Genomic DNA, 17,718 nt, shown 5'->3' on the forward strand with positions numbered 1-17,718 from the left:
AATCGCACGTCTTAGTTAGTGGTNNTTATTCNGTTTACCTNTATCTCNGTAAGGTAAGNTTTAAACTACTTAAGTNCTTTNCCTNATAAGAATAGTCCTATATAGGCTATCCGATCCACAGGTATAGGTAACTTTACTCCCTCCTATGAGACCTTAAAGTGTATCTACGTAAGGAATCCTTTAAGCTTTAACCTCTCTCCTATAAATCTCTTAATTAATAGTAGCTTAATCTTTGCTGCTCCTATCCCGTTAAGTCTTTCTTCTAATATTATATTATTAGCTATTAGCTAGTTAACTATTTCCTATAGCTATCTAACCGTTATAGGTTGCTATAAGTTAGTATCCGCCATATTGGTGTTACCTCCTGTCCTTAAAGTAGTTGCTGCCGTTGATGGCGTTGTGGTGGCTGCTTTTGGTGGCATGTTGTTCGACTTCTTATATTAATACCGTAACTAGGTAGTAATTGTATAACGGAACCTTATAGCAAGAACTACGGTAGGCTTATTATTAGGCTAGGTGTGTAGGAAATGCAAGTATAAAAGTCAACAACGTAATAATAATTGGTGGAGTGGTTGCCTAATAGATTAACTCTAATTGTATTCTAAGAATTACTATAAAGAAGGAACTATTTAGGTAGGGACTAAGGGTCCTTAAATACACAACCGTACTCCTATAAAATCCTTCTTATACGTGATGTATGTCTTATATATAAGGTACGTAAGTTCCTTTTATTCCTCTTATTTAATACGTAGCACATTATATGACCTTAGTTACCATTCCTCGTTACATAGTTCTATCGGCTCCATTCCGGACCGTGCCTAAATTAACCAACTAGCTTCTTCCGTCTCTTCTCCAAGTAATCATAACATTGTACTTAAAGCGTCCGTAACACTAAGCCGCTCCAAACCGTTGTCGCTATATACTCTACGCTAGCTACCTTAGCGGCGGCTAGATCCGCCAGTTGGCATCCTTCTCGAATAATAAACAATCAAGTCCTTACCTATCCCTCTAACTTACTCTCGGTCCATATGCCCAGCACCTTACCTAGCTGCGACTCTAGAAGCATCCAGTACCCGCGCATTCCCCCAACGTTTAGCTCCGCTGTTATCCGCGAATGGCTTGCCGACCCGCTCACCTCGCCCTGTTTGTCCTAAAAACGCGCCTATAGCCCTTCCCAATAGGCACTATAACCTAAGCGATGTTAACCGCTCTGGCCTACGAATATAAACCGTCGCTTACTATGGCGGAAGGATAATATGGAATAATGGCCCCTAACTAGGTAAGCTTAGCGTAGTAAAAACGACGTATATTAGATAAGGGCGATATAGAGGAGAATGCTATCTTAGTAGATAACGTAATAATACTATTGCCCTATTCTCTATTTATTTAACACCGGCCTAAGCACCTCTATATAATTTAGGAAGTTTAAGTTAAAGCTAGTAATAAGTTTAGCTAAGACCTTATAGGTTAAACTAGTATTTATATATTAATTAGCAGCAATACTAAGGCTTTAACGCAATTTCTATATTACCTGCCCTTAACGTTAACCGTACGCTAAGGCTATTTAAATCTGCGAAAACCTTCTGCCTACGCCTACCTTATTTTTATAATTTAAGTAAAATATTTCACTAATACCTAACTTCTAATTCTTCTCTTTAGCGAAGTTTTCTATGCTACCTAACTAACCTATTTATCGGCTTATTATTATCTAGATAGTTATTAGCGTCCCTATCCTCCTTTTAGCACTATATTTAGTAATCTAGCCTTTATAGAGGTCTAGGTTAGGTTAGATTAACTTTATAGAAGTTATAGAGCTTATATAGGCTATTTTTAAAGTTAGCTATGTTATACTATTTTGGATTATTATTATAGCTAAGCCATTTTACGCGATATTTAAGCTTTCTCCTAAAGATACGGGCCCCTAGAACTTGCTTAACCTTATATTTATCTTCTTTATTCCCTTAGGTGGAAAGAGCCGGGTTAGACTAGGGGCGCGCCACTAGAGCGCTCTTATGCTAAAGTTTAGGCTATAACTCCTTATAAAAGTTTATGCTCTAGAAATTATTATTTTACTTATTTACCTTAGCTTCTCTAGTTTCCAAAAATGTAATATCGTCTATTTATCTGTTAGAGTTTATAGGTAATTACTTTCTAGATAGTTAATCTTACTAATATATTCCTAATTTTTATTATTAGCTCTGTTACTAAGAGCATCTTTATTATTAAAACTATTCTTTAATTCGCCACACTATAAGGACAGTAGCGTATTATTTTTACTTTTATTTTAATCTAATATAATTTCCGGGACTAGTAAGGAGCCTAAGTTAGTAAAAGACGGGGCTTTAACTAGAGTAGGACGGGATATTAACCTCTTCCCTTAGTTCTAAAATGTATTACTTTTATTAATAAATTTATATTTTAGATCTTCCATTTTCTGTTTTAATAACTACCTCCTACTAATATATGTCTGCTTGGCTAGTTTAGCTCTCCCTTTACCTACTAACCTAGACCTTTTAAGAGTACTCCTAAAATTAATATAATGGACGTCTTTAAGATGAAACTGGAGCTCTCGTAATAATATAAATAACTCTCTATAATAGAGCTTATGTGGAGGGCATACTAGTAACTTAAAATCTTCGGAATACTAATTATAGATATAGTCTTTCTATTTAGCCGTCTTAGGAAACTACCGCATTTATATTTTAGGGGATAGGGACTTATTGCCTAAATAGTTGGGACAGAACCCTAGAGCAGTAAGCGTTCCTTTATAGATTAGTAGGTTATACTATATAGGGATTATTTCGGGCTTATTTAAATAGGTTTAGTAATAAATATTCTATTTCTCTTAGTTAATAAATTATCTACTATAAAGGAAGCAAAACTCTATAAACTTATAACTTTTCTTAAGCCACTTCCGATAGCAACTGTATATATATTTCCACTATATAGCAGCTAGCTAACTATTAAAAATTCTTTAATTAGACGCCATATTATAAATAATAGGTAGGGTTGCGTATCTATTAATCTTTTACGTAAAGCCTGTTTTTAAATAGTGGTATTTATTTAGCTTAAGACCCGGTTAAAATACTACTTCCTCTTTTTATAAATAGAGCTTAATTAGATCTTAGAGGACCGCCTTACCTATATCGCTACATATAGTGGCCTTAATAAATATACTGGACGCTAGACGGTCGCGCACTAGTATAAGTTTACGCGCTTATTAGAATATAGTTCTGTAACAGCTAGTATATTCTTTTATATAGGCGTTAACTTTACTTATAGGTTAAGTAGGCTATTCTCCCTAATACCTATAAAGCGCTTTTAAAATTAGCTTTTATTTCCAGGCCTATAACTCCTTACGTTTATTCTTTAATAGTATATTATCTAAAGAAAGATCCCTAAGTTTTGCTTTAATGTCTTTAAACTTAGCGCTCTACTTAAGCTTATACCGCTTTTCTACTGGTAGTAATTACTATAGCTTTGGGTTTTAAGTAATAAGCAAGGAACGGAAAAAGTCCGTAATATCCGTATAATAGTCTTTATTATAGAAGAAGGTTGCCTAACTATCTACTCCGGCATTATTAGCTGCGTAATAATTACGATATACCACTAGTTTACGCTATCCGCCCTATTTTATTCTTATATCCTATAAATAATTTCTATCTGTATATAGTATAAGTTAGGTATATAGAGTACTATAGAACAGTATACGTACCGGTAAGGATTAAACCCTCCACTCTAAAATTATATACTATTAGGGGTTCGTTATAGCCGGTATAAAAGCCCTATTTTTAAAGATATTAGCCGAATGCGCTTACGGTCTCTATCTTCCTATTACTTCCCTTAAAGAACGGCAGGTCCTAAACGCTTAGGTTTTAGTAGAGTTAAATTATTTACTTATTTTCTGGAGGTTCTAATGCTAGAACCTTGTTTATTAACTTGTAATCTCTAAATATATTTCTTGCTATATACATAGCAACTATTATAAGTATTAGATTATAAAATAGCGGGTAAGTTTTAACACCTTTATATAACGCGTGCTCTAGTCTATTTCGCAATTAGCGTTAGGTATATACGTAATAAGGATTAATTTTACCTCTTATCTAGAGTAAACGTTATACACTTTACGTCTTGCTGGAGTTGTATAGCAAATTCTATGTTACCGTACTTATTGCGAAAGATAGCAAAGATTATGTCCTAACCCGTCGCTGTTAGTTTTATATAGGCTACTTTAAGACGGACTTACCTAAAAACGTAAGCCCCTACTAGATTTAAGGCGATATATAGATTCTATATATTCGCTAATTCTTAAAGTGCTAAAAACATAGGCCATAATAAGAGCCTATATCTTAACTCTATGCCGTGGCTTTAGAAGCACGAACTAATTGTTCTTCCACTACTATATTCTTAGGTGAAGAAAATGAATTTATAAGCTATATCGCCGCAGTCTCTTTCTAAAGGGTAGCTTAAGGATATTGTACAGCTCGTACTTAATAAACTATCCTATATAATTAGTACTAATGCTATAAAACGCCTAGCTAGCCGCAGTAAACTCACATTTAAGGTGGACAGCGTCACGTTTGGGCTTATTACCTTTACCAGCTCCTTATTCTCCCCCTCTTTATTCTTCTCCTTATTTTCCTATTCCTCCTCTATCCTAGCTTGCCTTTAGCTAGTAGTAAAGTCTTTATAGTACTGGACTACAGTCTATAAGCCTGGCTTTTTATTACTATACTTACCCTTAATTCCAAGCGCAATAGATATAACGTAGTCCTTAAATATCTTAATATTATTTAGACTTACTCCTAGATTTAACTTCTTATATCTAGTATTAAAAGTTTATATTAGTGAAGTGTGCTAGGCTCGGAGATACTATCGTAGACTTACTAATCCTATAGCGCTAACGCGCGCGCGTAGTTTTTCTTTGTCTTTAGCTAAAGTTCTTTTAGAACCTATTTTCTATTAATAACATCTTTCTTCTTCTCTATGGCTGCGTTATTACTGGTACGGTATAAGAAGCTACGGTGTAAGAAATAGAATAAGAAATAGCACGAAGTTTAAAAACTGATAGTGATGCTGCCAAGAAGACGGCAGCGTTGCAATAATGGCTGGGGTAGTTAAGTAGGTTTGACCCAGTAGCACGACCGTTCCTTTATAGTGCAAAGGTATAGCACAAGCTATCTTGCTAAGGAGAGACGGCGTTGGCGTCGTGGGACACTAGGGGGCGCATGGCGAGGGGGCCTATTTTGTCCCCAGTCCTTAGGGAACAATTCCGTCCCCCTTCCAAAACGCGCCCTAGAGCCCAAAACCTGCCTCCAAGCATCTCTCTCGTCTAGACTTAACAAATTCGTAAGGGTATGTCCGACTTATAAATGAGTATAATTGGCTGTTAGGGGGAGCGCAGGGCAACGTAACTAAGCAGCGAGTGAGCAGCCTAAGGGGTAGGTGAGCTGAGGGTGATTAGCACCTAAGTAAAGCAGCGCCGCTTACTAGCCATAGGAGGAAAGAGAGTGCTAGAGAAATTTAACTGTCTACCCGGTTAAGTATTAGGCCCTAGCTTTTATATATAATAAGAGCAAAAGCCAGAGTAATTAAAAATTAACGCTATAAGCAAGAGCCTTTTATACCCTCCTACTTATAAAGCACGGAAAATATAGGGATAACTTTCTTACTATCCTGCTGAGTGAATAGGGCAGGTCCGTTATACCCATTTACTATAATTAGTAGTGACTAAGGCTAATCCTTTTTAATATCCGCGTGTCCCTTCTATATAATATCTTTAACTATACTAGTAGTACTATTTACTAAGCCTAGTTCAACCTAGATATTCTATATTAGTATTACTTTTACGCTAATATATAGGGCTAGATTCTCTATAGTATCGCACTAATTAGGAGTAACTTTCCGTATACCTACACTAGTATTAACTGACTTAATAGCCACTACTGGCTATAAAAGGTTGCGAAGCTAAATAGCGTTATACTTACCTATAATAGCGCGTATGCTATATAGCCGAATTGCGTTATTAAAGCCTATAACCTTATTGGTGGATAGGCCCTACTTATACCTAGTTAAAAGAAGCTTCCAGATCGAATTACTTATAAAATTACTACGTAGCTCTGTAAGGGCGGTCCTAAATATAAAGCTTTTAGTGTTATTACCGCCCTGCCGTATAACTTAATCTAGGACAGCTGTTTAGTTAATCGCCTTATAGGCTCCCTTTTTATAGCTAGCGAGCTCTAACGGCCTAGTGGGTAGATTGCTATATAAGGCCGCCTAACCTATAGGGGGAAGCTAATGGAAATCGCCTACTAGCAAGATGTTTAAGCCTCTAAAGTAGTTGTTGTTACGCGTAGGGTAAATCTAACAGAGGTGGTAATTAATCTAGGCTAGATGTACTTACCCGATTATAGATTTCTTATTAAGGATAAGATAGTAAATATCCTTAAAAGCTTATTATAGAGGCGTAAGACTAGCAGTAGGCAATTTCTTAAACGGACGATTTACTGGTAACCTTAATAGATTATATATAGTTCTGCCGTTAATATTAAAGGCAGCTACCCTAGTAGGGGCAGCTTAAGCTAATGGTAACGGCTTACTATTAGCCCTTACTATATCACAAAGCGTAGTAGAGAGGATAGTAATAAAATGCGATTTACCGGTTCCTACCTCTCTATTAACGTTAATCCGAAGTAGGGGGGGGGCTAAGGCCCACTTGGATCTGCCTATAGTAATTAACTATAATATTATAGATATAACGCTAACCTAGTTATAAAGAGGACGGAGTTGCTATTTAGGATAGGCGGCTCTACGGTAGAGGCTATAGCCATACTTTTTACTAATAAGTCCTCTTATTAAGCTGCGGGTACGTACCCTAATACGTACTCTAGTTGTAGTTATAATTAAGCTCCCTATTACCAAGCCTATTATGATCTTTAATTTTAACTCTGTTAGTATTTTAAACGCGGGTATATAGGGCCTTAAAGAACTGGTATAGCTCTAAGTCATCTACGAAATTACCCTTAAACTTATTAATATTAGCAGTTTTATAACCTTCCTCTAGTTTCCAATTATAAAAGTAGTTAGGCGGGTGCTAATAAGAGTTAACGTAAGCCTAATAGGAAACTATATAATTAGGGGCCCTAAATCTATTAGTATAAGTAGCTACTTCCTTATACTCCCTTTACGGGTGATAAAGAATAAGCTTTATATAGCAGAACTTAGGATACTATAGATAGGAAGGATCGCCTTTATATCGCGGAAAGTATAATATAACTTAAGGCCTTACTCTTAGCCGACGCTTATAAGTAGAGTAATTAAAATAGAGTAGAAAATTAAGGAAAGTAATATCCTCTACCCCATCTAGGCGGCGCTTATATTTCTTATAGTTAGACAGTCCGTGCCCTCTTAGTTACCTATCCTTAAGCTTATATATAGCACTCTAATTATCCTCCTAGTAGTAGTTTAAGGTTACTACATTCCTAGAGCCTTTATAAAGGGGAATGTTAAGAAGCAGATAGTATACCTCCTGCGCTAACTAATCGCGTTTAGTAATAAGCTTATTTATAAACCTAGCCACTACCAAACTAAAGGCATAAAGGCTATTAGCGTGCGGCTATACTAATTAGAGTAGCTCCTAGTAGGAGGTTAACTTCTTCTCTTCCTTACTGTAATATTTACCTATATAGTTAACTATTACTAATATACTTATAGCGGGTAACGTATTAATATTCACCATCCACGCCAATATTATAGCTACGTTGTAACCATTAAGAAGCTTATTATTACGCTATAGATAGAACGTTTAGTAATATAGATTTTAATCCTTTAATACAGCGGCCTTATTATAGAGAGAGCGTAGAAAATAAAAGCGGTACTCCTTTACTCTAATAGAGCCTTTCTTTAATCTTAAGCAGTAAAATTTAGTGCAATTATGGTGCTGTTAAAATCAATTAAGGTAGGCAGTAAGAAGCTTACTAGTATTAAGCTATTCTTTATAGCTAAGAGCAGAAGGATATTAAAGATCAGGAGGCCTAGATTAATTAAGATTAATTATAGATATAAAAGTAGTCTAATACTTAGTAAAAGCCGCCCTTAACTTATTAGCTAACGGATCTAGCCTTAGGGCTGTTAAACTCTATAAGAAGCTATATATATAGCCGCTACCTTATACCTACCACTTATATTAGGACTAAAAGTCAGTGCCATTAAATAGGCCTATAAGTACGTGCTTCCTAAACAGATTAAAGCGGCGATATAGCTAGTAAGCAGCAATATGCGGATTATTATTAAGATTTTAAGAAGTAATCCAGTAGCGCTAAGCCTTATTAGCAGCCGTATATTTATTAAATAAAGGTATATAAAAGTGTAGATTATACTAATATAGATTAGTAGCGCTAAGTATAAAGAATAGAGACCCGCTTTTAATATTTTTAGTATAAGCTATAAGCTTATTTCTCTTCTACCTCCAGTAAGGTCTAGTGCCCTTAAGGTTTTATACATGCTGTAAAATCTTATTTAGTAACTAGCTACCCCTATTACTATTTATAAGATTACTAAGCTTATCTAAAGATAGACTATTCTTATTTAATTAACCGTAAAGGAAGTAGGTGGCGCTAAGGGCTTGCTCTCTTATAATCTAATTAAACATATAGTAGCGAAATAAGGGGTAGCGGCTAAACCGACCGTCCTAATACTTAAGCATATGCTTGGCGTACGCAGCCAGGGTAACTATACGGCTTTATAGCATATTAAAATCGGCTTTACCATAAGGAAATAGAGTAGGAAAGGCGCCGCGCATAATAAAACTAGCTAATCGCTTAGAGAGAGGTGTCTATTACATAGTAAGAACCTCTAGGCCCGCTCGTAGGTCTTATTAGTATTAAACCTTACAACCTAAAAGCTTTAATTTATTAAGGTTAGGTACTAGATTAGGAACTAAAGTATCCAGTATATTGTTATTAAATTCGCCGTCTAGTATATTACTGCTAAGCTTGGTAGGTAGAGAATTAATAGTAGAAGGATGTTGTATAGGAGCAGTAGGGTAAGCCATTAGGCCACTAGAATTAGACTTTAACTTATTAATATAAGGTAGCTAATCTAATATAAAACTATTTTTGGGTAGGCTAGTAAGCTAAATGCTATATATTTTAACATTATAATAATTAGGATAATTAACCTTTAGAAAGTAAAGCTACTATATTATAGCAGAGCGCCTTATAGCATACCGCTTAGTAAACCACTAACTTAGATATTAGCCACCCTCTACTACCGTAGGCCTTACGACCAGTATATTAAGTTTAGTAGGTAGCCATAGTAGCTGCCTCTAAGTCTTTAATATGTTCTGGCTAAAGTAGTAAATATAGCCAGTATAGCGATATTACTAGCCGCGTATACGCACAACTTATAGGTAAACGTATACGCGCGTAATTAGAAGCTCCTCCACTACAGTAAGTATAAATAGGAAGCCAGGAATAGGCCCCAGATTAAGCCCGTTGCTTTTACCAAACAGGGGAAAAAGGGTTAGATCTTTAAGGCTATTAGCGTCCTTAATGCAGGCTTTACATATACCTATATTATTACCCTCCGTAGCTAGGCCCATTTAAAACCACCGCTCCTTATAACAACTGCACGTCTCTATACATTTAGCCTATAGTATACTCTTAAACTTCTTAATTCGCTCCCAATCAACAGCCAAAATAGGTAGTAGTGTGGCCGTAGTCGGAGCTTGCTATAAGGGAGCTTACTATAAGGGAGCTTGCCGTAAGGGAGCTTGCTATAAAGGAGTTTACCACAAGGGAGTTTACTGCGAGGGAGCTTACCGTGAGGGAGCTTGCCATAAGGGAGCTTGCCGCAAAAAAGGTGGTATTAGTGGTAGAATAGGTATTAGAGGTAGAGTAGGTATTAGCAGTAGAGTAGGTATAGAAGCTAGTTCCAGCAAGAACGCATTTAGGCCATCTAGAGTACCTCTTCTACTGTATAGAGCTTTATCTATAGTATATAGCAGAGGAGTAGGCGAGTAAGCTTTACCACGCCAATTAAGAATGCGGTGCTCCCGTTATATTACCCTAATTATCTTCCACCGTTAAGCCATTTTAGGGGTATCTTAACTATTCTAGCCGCGAGGCAGGAAGGCGTTCTCGGTATCGTTTTTAGGTAGAGTAGTTCGCTAGCACCTTATAGGATAATTCTTAGTAGTAGAACCTAACTCTATAAGAGCTCTCCGCTTATTTAAATTATATTTAGAGGCCTAGAAAAGTAAGCAGAAGTAAAAGTAATATATAGGGAAGACGCGCCTTTAACCGACACAACTAGCATAGCTTTAAAATCTTCTTTAAAGGGCCGTTCTTAATAAAGTTAAGGCGGGGCTTATAGATATAGCACTTGCTGCACTTAATTATAGTAGGGTCTGCTATATTTTAATATATATAGTGGTATTAATAGAGGTATATTAGGATATTTTAATGTTCATAATATTTTAATATTCGTCACGTGGATTCTGCCATAACTTACCGCGCGCAAGTTTTTTTTAACCAATTAGAAGCGAGATTTCTAACCAATCAGAAGTTGGCTTGGCGGAAGTTTGAAATCCAGGACCCCCAACCCGAATATATAGACCACTCGTACCTCGGGTCAATAATATCACTAATTATAGTACAAAAGAACGCTTCTAATGATGAGGATTTTGTTCCACCGACTCAATATCCTTAACGGCCAAAAGGAGAAGGAAAAAGCCCTTCCGGAGCCTCATTCGACGACGAGGACGATTTTAGTGATTGCTCGCACGGGCCACCGAATTGAGGCACCCATCGGTGCAAGGGATAAGCCTATCACGAGTCTTGGCATGGTGTTGACTTACCTTCCTGCCGCATCTATACCTTTCCTTCCTTCCGCGGCCGTGATCACTGGGTTAGGCGTTCATCCGAGCTAAAAAGGATGAATTGGTTTTCATGTTGAAAAGCTGAGGCTGCAGCGGAAGGTTTTTGGTCATGGGCTCCGATCGATGCGAGGCTAGAAGTGCAAGTTAGAATAAGTATTACGGTAACCAAAGAGGAGTTTCTTGCCATTCTAGTAAGAAGTAGATTTAGAGACGCTAGGCCAGTTATATCCTTTCAGATCCACCATGCGTTATTGCTCAACCCAGCATTGATCTCGTCCATGCATTGACATTGTAAATCGAGTTCCAGCCAGACGACATTAGAAACACTCCCTACGCCAAGTCAAGAGAGATGTAGGTAAAATAAGACAGCACCGGCTCCAACAAGAACCTTTCAAACATAGGCAACCTCCCGCGCCGAAGGCTCTTTCTCGATTTCGTACTCTATTTCCCGACGCGGTCCCTTCGCGCCCTTCTTCTTTGGCTTTGGTGGAGGTCCCGCAGGACGTTTCCTTTTAAGATTCCCAAGCACTTTCTTTAGGGCCTCGTTGTCGTCTTCATCCTCTTCTTCGCTCCCATCACTACCCCCGCTGTCTTCTTCGTCTTCTTCACCACCGGATTCCTCGTCGGGGCTTTCCCCACCCATCCAGTCTTCGAAATCTTGCAGGTCATCATCCGATTGGCCCTCGACATCACTAACGTACTCGACTTCACCCACACCTTCCTCTCTCTCCCTCTCAAATTCTCCTTCAACCTCCTCTTCCTCATCTTCAATGCCTTCATCCAGGTCTTCATCCCTCGTACCCTCGCCTCCTCTCTCTAGTCCCTTCAGAACCTTCTTCCACACATTTTCCTCCACATTCAGCGGTCGATCTCCATAAGCACCGCTCCTCAGCCTATCAATTAGGACCCTCTCAATTGCGCGCTCGACCTTCGCCGCCGCTTCCGCCTTCCTCTCCCTTCCATCTTCCCTCCTCCGCACCTTCGGCGCCAGACGCGGCACCAACTTTTCACCGAGCCTGTCCTCCTCCTTCGCCAGCCGTCTCGTCCGGATACCAACCTGCGTGAGACGGGTTAAACGCTGCTTGCACTTGTGCACGAGGAACTTCGGCCAGTATTTTAACTGCCCATCGACCTGTTCGAGGGCTTTTGCGTAGTTGGACGACAGCTTGATCCGCTCCCACCACTTGCTGGGCAGGTGTGCGCGCTCGATGGTCTTGATGTAGAGGTACAAGGTGCCGGTTTCCGGGTGGGCACGAATGGTGGCGTAGCGTGAGTTGGCGAGGGGGCAGGATTGCCGGTTGCAGAAGCCAGTGACATTGTATTCGTTCCGGCAGAACGTCTGGTTTTTTGTGGTTCTGGGAAACAGCCGTTAGTTTGAGGATGTGAGAAAACAAGTGTGAAAATGCCATACTTGAGCTTGTAGGAGCAAAAGTTATGCCCGACTACATTCCAGACAATCTCATCGGAGGCCATTGTGAGATTGTCGCTAGCTTGATTCAATCGACGGTCTTGATATTCGTAGCTGATGTCGATTAAATGTGGCGGTCGAATTTGAGTTGAGAATTATTTTCGCGAAATCTTGGCATCCTCCGGGTCGCGGTGTCAATGTTTTTGCGCGGTCCATTCTCGGCACACCACGTTCCGAACAAAGACGACTCGCACTTCATCGCCACCATGTCTCCATAACACTTCATTGCTCTCGGTATGAGAGTTCTCCTTCGTCCACCAAACCATCTACTACGAATCCCATCTCGTATCAACCTCCAAGCTCCTCTCGGGATCGTTCAGTTGGGAATTGGACGCACCGCGGGCACAATCTGCAGCAATGCGTTCACACCGCCTATATCGAGGCTCCTGAGCCTGCGTGAGAGACGGCTCTATCATTCTGGCATTCCCAATGGAACCCACGGCGAAGATACGACCATCTACGCCCTCTCCACCGCCCCCGGAAGGGCCGCCATCGCCGTGATACGCATATCAGGTCCGGCATGCACCCAGGTTCGTTCTCGCACCCACCCACTGCCATATCTCCGAAACCCATACCAACTCAATTCTACCACCAGATATACCGATGCCTCTGCCCCTCCAAACCGCTCCCCAAGCCGCGCCACGCGACCCTCCGCCGCCTCTACACCCCGCACCTCCCCCCCCCCACCCTCCTCGACTCGGGCGCTCTAATCCTGTTCTTCCCTGGCCCCAACACCGTCACCGGCGAGGACGTCCTCGAGCTACACGTCCACGGCGCCAGCCATCGTGCGCGCCGCCCTGGCCGCCATCCCCACCTGCGCCGCTCCCCTGCCAATCCTCTCCCAACCCCTCCCCCAACCCCCACCCCATCCGCCCCGCCGCCCCCGGCGAATTCACCCGCCGCGCCTTCACCAACGCGCGCCTCTCCCTCCCGCAAATCGAAGCCCTGCGCGACAGCCTCACCGCAACCACCGAGCAGCAGCGCCTCCTCTCCCTACGAACAACCTCCGGCTCCGCCCTGACGGCCCGCTACGAAACCTGGCGCGCCGCGCTCCTCCACGCCCGCGCCGAGCTCGAAGCCCTGCTCGACTTCGCTGAAGACCAGCACTTGGACGAGTCTCCGCGCTCGCTGTGCGGCTCCGTCGCGGCGCAGGTGGGGCGGCTGAGAGCGGCGATGCGGGCTGTGGCGGTGAATGCGGTTAGGGGGGAGTTGCTGAGGGGGGGCATTGGGGTTGCGTTGTTGGGGGCGCCGAATGCGGGGAAGAGTAGCTTGCTGAATCGGATTGTGGGACGCGAGGCGGCGATTGTGTCGTGTGAGGCGGGGACGACGCGGGATGTGGTTGAGGTGGGGGTGGATCTTGGGGGGTGGTTGGTTAGGGTGGGGGATATGGCTGGGCTGAGGAGGGCGGGGGTGGTTGGTGGTGGAGGTGGTGCTGCTGCTGGGGAGGGTGTTAGTGGTGGCGATGATGCTGAGAAAGAGGGAGAGAGACAGAGCGCGGATGCAGTCGGGGCAGTCGAGCAGGAAGGGATCAAGCGCGCGAAGCAGCGAGCGCTGTCATCAGACGTCGTGATCGTCGTGGCCGACGCCAGCGCGCCCCTCGACCCCGAAGTCACGGTCACAGCAAAGCAATGCGTGGAGCAGGGCATCAACGTCGTCGTTGCTATCAACAAGGCAGATCAACTACCTCACTCCCCCCCCTCCTCCCTCGCAACCTCCACGCAGCGCTGGCAACGAACCGTCCACTCTGCCCTCGGCGTCCCGCGCGACCGCATCTTCTTCATCTCGTGCAAGGACGCCGACGCGCCTGCCGCCGACGCCCAGAACCCCGACCCGGGGCACATCCAAGCTTTCCTGCGCGGCCTGATCGCGACGTTCGAGTCCATGACGGCGGCGCTGGTTCCTGATCTGCCCGGCGCCGACGCCGACGACGACGTAACCCCTCCCGACCCGTCCGTCTGGCAAGAGTCCCTCGGAGCGACGGAGCGCCAGCGCGTGCTGCTCGACGAGTGCATCGAGCACCTCGACGCCTTCCTCGCCTGCGTCCACGGAAGCGACGGAACGGCACAACGGCAGGAGCCCAGCGGAGCGGACACAGACGGGGCAATGGGCGAAGCGGACGTCGATGTCGTCGTCGCGGCCGAGTCGCTGCGCGCTGCCGCGGAGTGCGTGGCGAGGATCATGGGGCGCGGCGACGCCGGCGATGTCGAGGAGGTCCTCGGCGTTGTGTTTGAAAAGTGAGTGGGTTGCTGATGAGTCATTTGCCACACTATACCCATGCCCGTACCCATACCCATACCCCCACCCCTCTCGTTCCCTTTGTCGTTTGAGTCAACACCCGTTTGCTTGCGCCGCAGCCGCCTCCTGCGCGGGCTTGGCCGCCCTCAAATCCTTCCCGTGCCGTTTTGTTTCATGTTTCAGTCTGGGGGGCATTGTACTGATCAAGGATTCGCGAGGACAGGTTTTGCGTGGGGAAGTAACGGGGGCCGTTTTCGATTTTGTTGGAGTAGGAGATACAGAGAAGGCGCGGAAGGAAAGCAGAAGCAGAAGCAGAAGGAGGAGAAGGAGAGGCAGAAGAAGCAGACAGGCATAGAGAGAACGGCAGATAGCAACGACAACGATGGCGACAACGCATGAAACGCAGAGTAAGGACGTAAAAATGCAGATTCGAACGCAGTAGATAAAACACAGAATGCAGAAGGCAATCCCGAATCCCAACCCTATGAGCTCCGTCGCAATGCTCGCTGAAATGAATGACACCCGAACCCAGACCTGAACCCGAACCCGAACCCAAAGCCAAACCTGAACATGAGCCCGAACGGAAACGCAAACCCAGAAATGAACTGCTCAATGTCACATACCGAACGCGAACAAGAACGCTACACGAAACTGAAACGGAAATGCGAAGCGAGTAGTAATACAGAAAACGGAGCGAACGACCTCTTACTCCTCCCCCTACCCTCCCCGCTCCCCTCAGCGTCCCTCGCCTGGGAGGCCGTCTCGCTGTCGGTGATGGGATATGTATATTTTTTGATGCGCCGTCATATGTACAAGGCAGGGTTGGAAAGGATGCGTGTTATAACAGCATCGTGAGATCTGTGCTGGATACCGCTTTCAGCGCGGTTGTGGTTGTAGTGGTGGTGGTGATGGTGAAGTCACGGCTCGGGGTTCGAGGCCGCGCTTTTTAGTTGTATCCTCCGCGACCCATTGTGATGGCTAATGGTATCTGGGTGGAGTAGGGCGCCTCTTTGGCTATGTGGGCTTTGTTGGTGCTCGGGTTGGAAAACCGGAGGTGGATGTGTGTGGGCGAGAACCTAGTGGGAGGTGGTTCGCGGGTTTCAAATGATGTGAGATAGCGTCTAGTTATAGCCGCCGCGACCCATGAGGAATAATGTGAGGTTGATTTGACTTGAGATTGAGATTGAGAGGCTTGAAGTGACGACTTGGAAGTCGATTGAGAGTGTAGAAGTTTGGTAGAGAAGTTTGGTTTGAGATTTGCAGGAGAGAGTCAGAAAATGGCGAAGGACAGAATCAGAGGACTTGAAGTAGGGAAACGCGGCAGTTTGGACTGTTGCAGGACAAAAAAAAAGCGCGGAACTACTGAGCGACTGACTCGACTTGACTCAAAGGACTTGAATGTAACAAATAAGAGGAAAAGCGAAGACAAGAATGGAAGAGCTGTACTGGTTGTTGTATGATCATGACTCCAGGCCGCAACGCTTACCTTTATATCAGTCTGTCCAGGCGACCGCAACCGCAGGCAGGTCACCCCCTTCGCCAGCCAGCGGCGCCCTAGCCACTGGGTGGTAAGCCAGGCATCGATAGACGACAAGGCAAGGTGTTCAGTCATAGCGCACGCCCGGATTGTCGTCTTTGGCTCGGGGCCAAGCCTCCCTCTCAGCAGCGAATCTGCGGCGTGGATTGGCAGATGCGCCGCGTTTGGGATGTTCGCTGGCTGGCCGTTGGCTCAGACAAGCGAAAGAGAAAGATATTACCCTCCCATAGCCACGACAGCCACTCCCGCGCTGCGCCGTCAGTGCGCTGAACCCTTGTTCAGCCCTCTTCGCCGGGGCCTTGCAGAGTGCAGGGGAGAGCTGCGAGGCGCGACTGAGGTGAGCATGAGATGTGGGAAGCTAAATTTTGACCGCGAATAAGGGCGTGCAACCCCATCGCCCGTCTGCACGGCACGCCGACTTGCACGACATATGGCCAGGGTTTTTCTCGGTGATGCAGCGAACGGGGGATGTCGGTGCCTGGGATGGATGCGATGCGATGCGATGCGATGTTGCTGCACCTGCGCTGCACTGCATGCCCCACGAGGCGACGGACGGCGAGGGAAAGCAGTGAACAGCGAACGAGCGAGCGAGCGAGAGCATGCCTTCGGAGTAGGGATTGCCAGTATGTCGCTGAAAACATGCGCAGCACAGTCATAGCCCATCATACAGTATCATCTCGTCCCTTCCACCAAGGATTGATCCCGTTGGAGTGGGAGCGATGAGCAATGAGATCTGGGATGCACGTTTGGTGGTGCAACAGCGCGGCCATGGCTGTTTGATCGCCGTATCCAACGCCGCGGGTACAGCCTTCTGCACGGATTCGTGACACCGACCGCACTTATTTTGCATACTCTTGCACATTCTTGTTTAGCAAAGAATACGGGCGGACCTTTGATACTATTATTCTACCCTGCGTTTTTTCCTTGCAAGTGATATAATTGACAAATATGCCTTACGCCATCCCTGTAGCACATGCGCACTTTCATCGCCCTATAGGGATGCATTCTGGGGAACAGACTCATCCACTCATCGGTTCTGTCATACGTGCATTTGCATTTGCGAAAGCGAAAAGTCCACCATGGACCAGTCGCATTGCGTATCCCGGCTCTCCGAGAACCTGCCACCCTTAATGTTCGCCTATCCGCAACAACTCATGTGCTGAAGCGGAGGGCGCAGAGCGTTGAGGCCGCCTTCTCTCAGCTGCCTCCGTGTAGTGGAGTCTGCGCTATGTTCTAGGCATGCACAACTTGGCATCCTCGCCGTACGTGCGTACAAACCACCGTCAAGTATTACTACCGGAGCATACGATTGCCGGGTACGTTCTCGTGCTCGGATTTGCTGGTGCGGCTGCCAATACGTGCGATTTCTAGTCCGATTAGTCCAACCCAGCTACGGCGCCCTCCCTTTCCCAGCTGCATTTTTCGCATAGTGCAAATCAACTCGCTGCGTTGTTCCGTCTCAACCCAGAATTCCCAAAATATCTCTCCCCCCACTCCCCCCCCCCCGTCCTCCGCTTTTCAAGGTACCCGCGGAAAGCGGAAGCGAGTCCGCCTGTCGGAATTCGTCTGTTGGATCCGCTTCGGGGGTGCTGCGGCCTG

At 44.4% G+C, this 17,718-nt stretch overlaps 3 protein-coding genes across 3 annotated transcripts; 1 reads left to right on the top strand and 2 right to left on the bottom strand.

Moving 5' to 3' along the window:
• Positions 1 to 3,893: 3,893 nt before the first annotated feature.
• K441DRAFT_542445 (uncharacterized protein) lies at positions 3,894 to 4,342 on the bottom strand (the record flags this gene model as incomplete). Its single annotated transcript, XM_067642693.1, is given in 4 exon segments — positions 3,894 to 4,047; positions 4,097 to 4,197; positions 4,231 to 4,241; positions 4,255 to 4,342. Coding segments are annotated over 4 exon segments (354 nt in total), but the record flags the coding sequence as incomplete, so codon positions are not given.
• Positions 4,343 to 11,270: 6,928 nt separating this feature from the next.
• K441DRAFT_542736 (Mak16 protein) lies at positions 11,271 to 12,352 on the bottom strand (the record flags this gene model as incomplete). The annotated part of the gene is made up of 2 exons (XM_067642706.1): positions 11,271 to 12,234; positions 12,291 to 12,352. The coding sequence occupies 2 exons, from the start codon at positions 12,350 to 12,352 to the stop codon at positions 11,271 to 11,273; spliced, it is 1,026 nt and encodes a 341-aa protein (XP_067508037.1).
• A 231-nt stretch (positions 12,353 to 12,583) lies between these two features.
• On the top strand, positions 12,584 to 14,585 carry K441DRAFT_684627 (uncharacterized protein; the record flags this gene model as incomplete). The annotated part of the gene is made up of 3 exons (XM_067651800.1): positions 12,584 to 12,877; positions 12,982 to 13,132; positions 13,291 to 14,585. The coding sequence occupies 3 exons, from the start codon at positions 12,584 to 12,586 to the stop codon at positions 14,583 to 14,585; spliced, it is 1,740 nt and encodes a 579-aa protein (XP_067508038.1).
• Between the last annotated feature and the right edge of the window lie 3,133 nt (positions 14,586 to 17,718).

This window comes from Cenococcum geophilum, assembly GCF_001692895.1.
Source record: "Cenococcum geophilum 1.58 unplaced genomic scaffold K441scaffold_6, whole genome shotgun sequence".
Classification (NCBI taxonomy): Eukaryota; Fungi; Ascomycota; class Dothideomycetes; order Gloniales; family Gloniaceae; genus Cenococcum; species Cenococcum geophilum.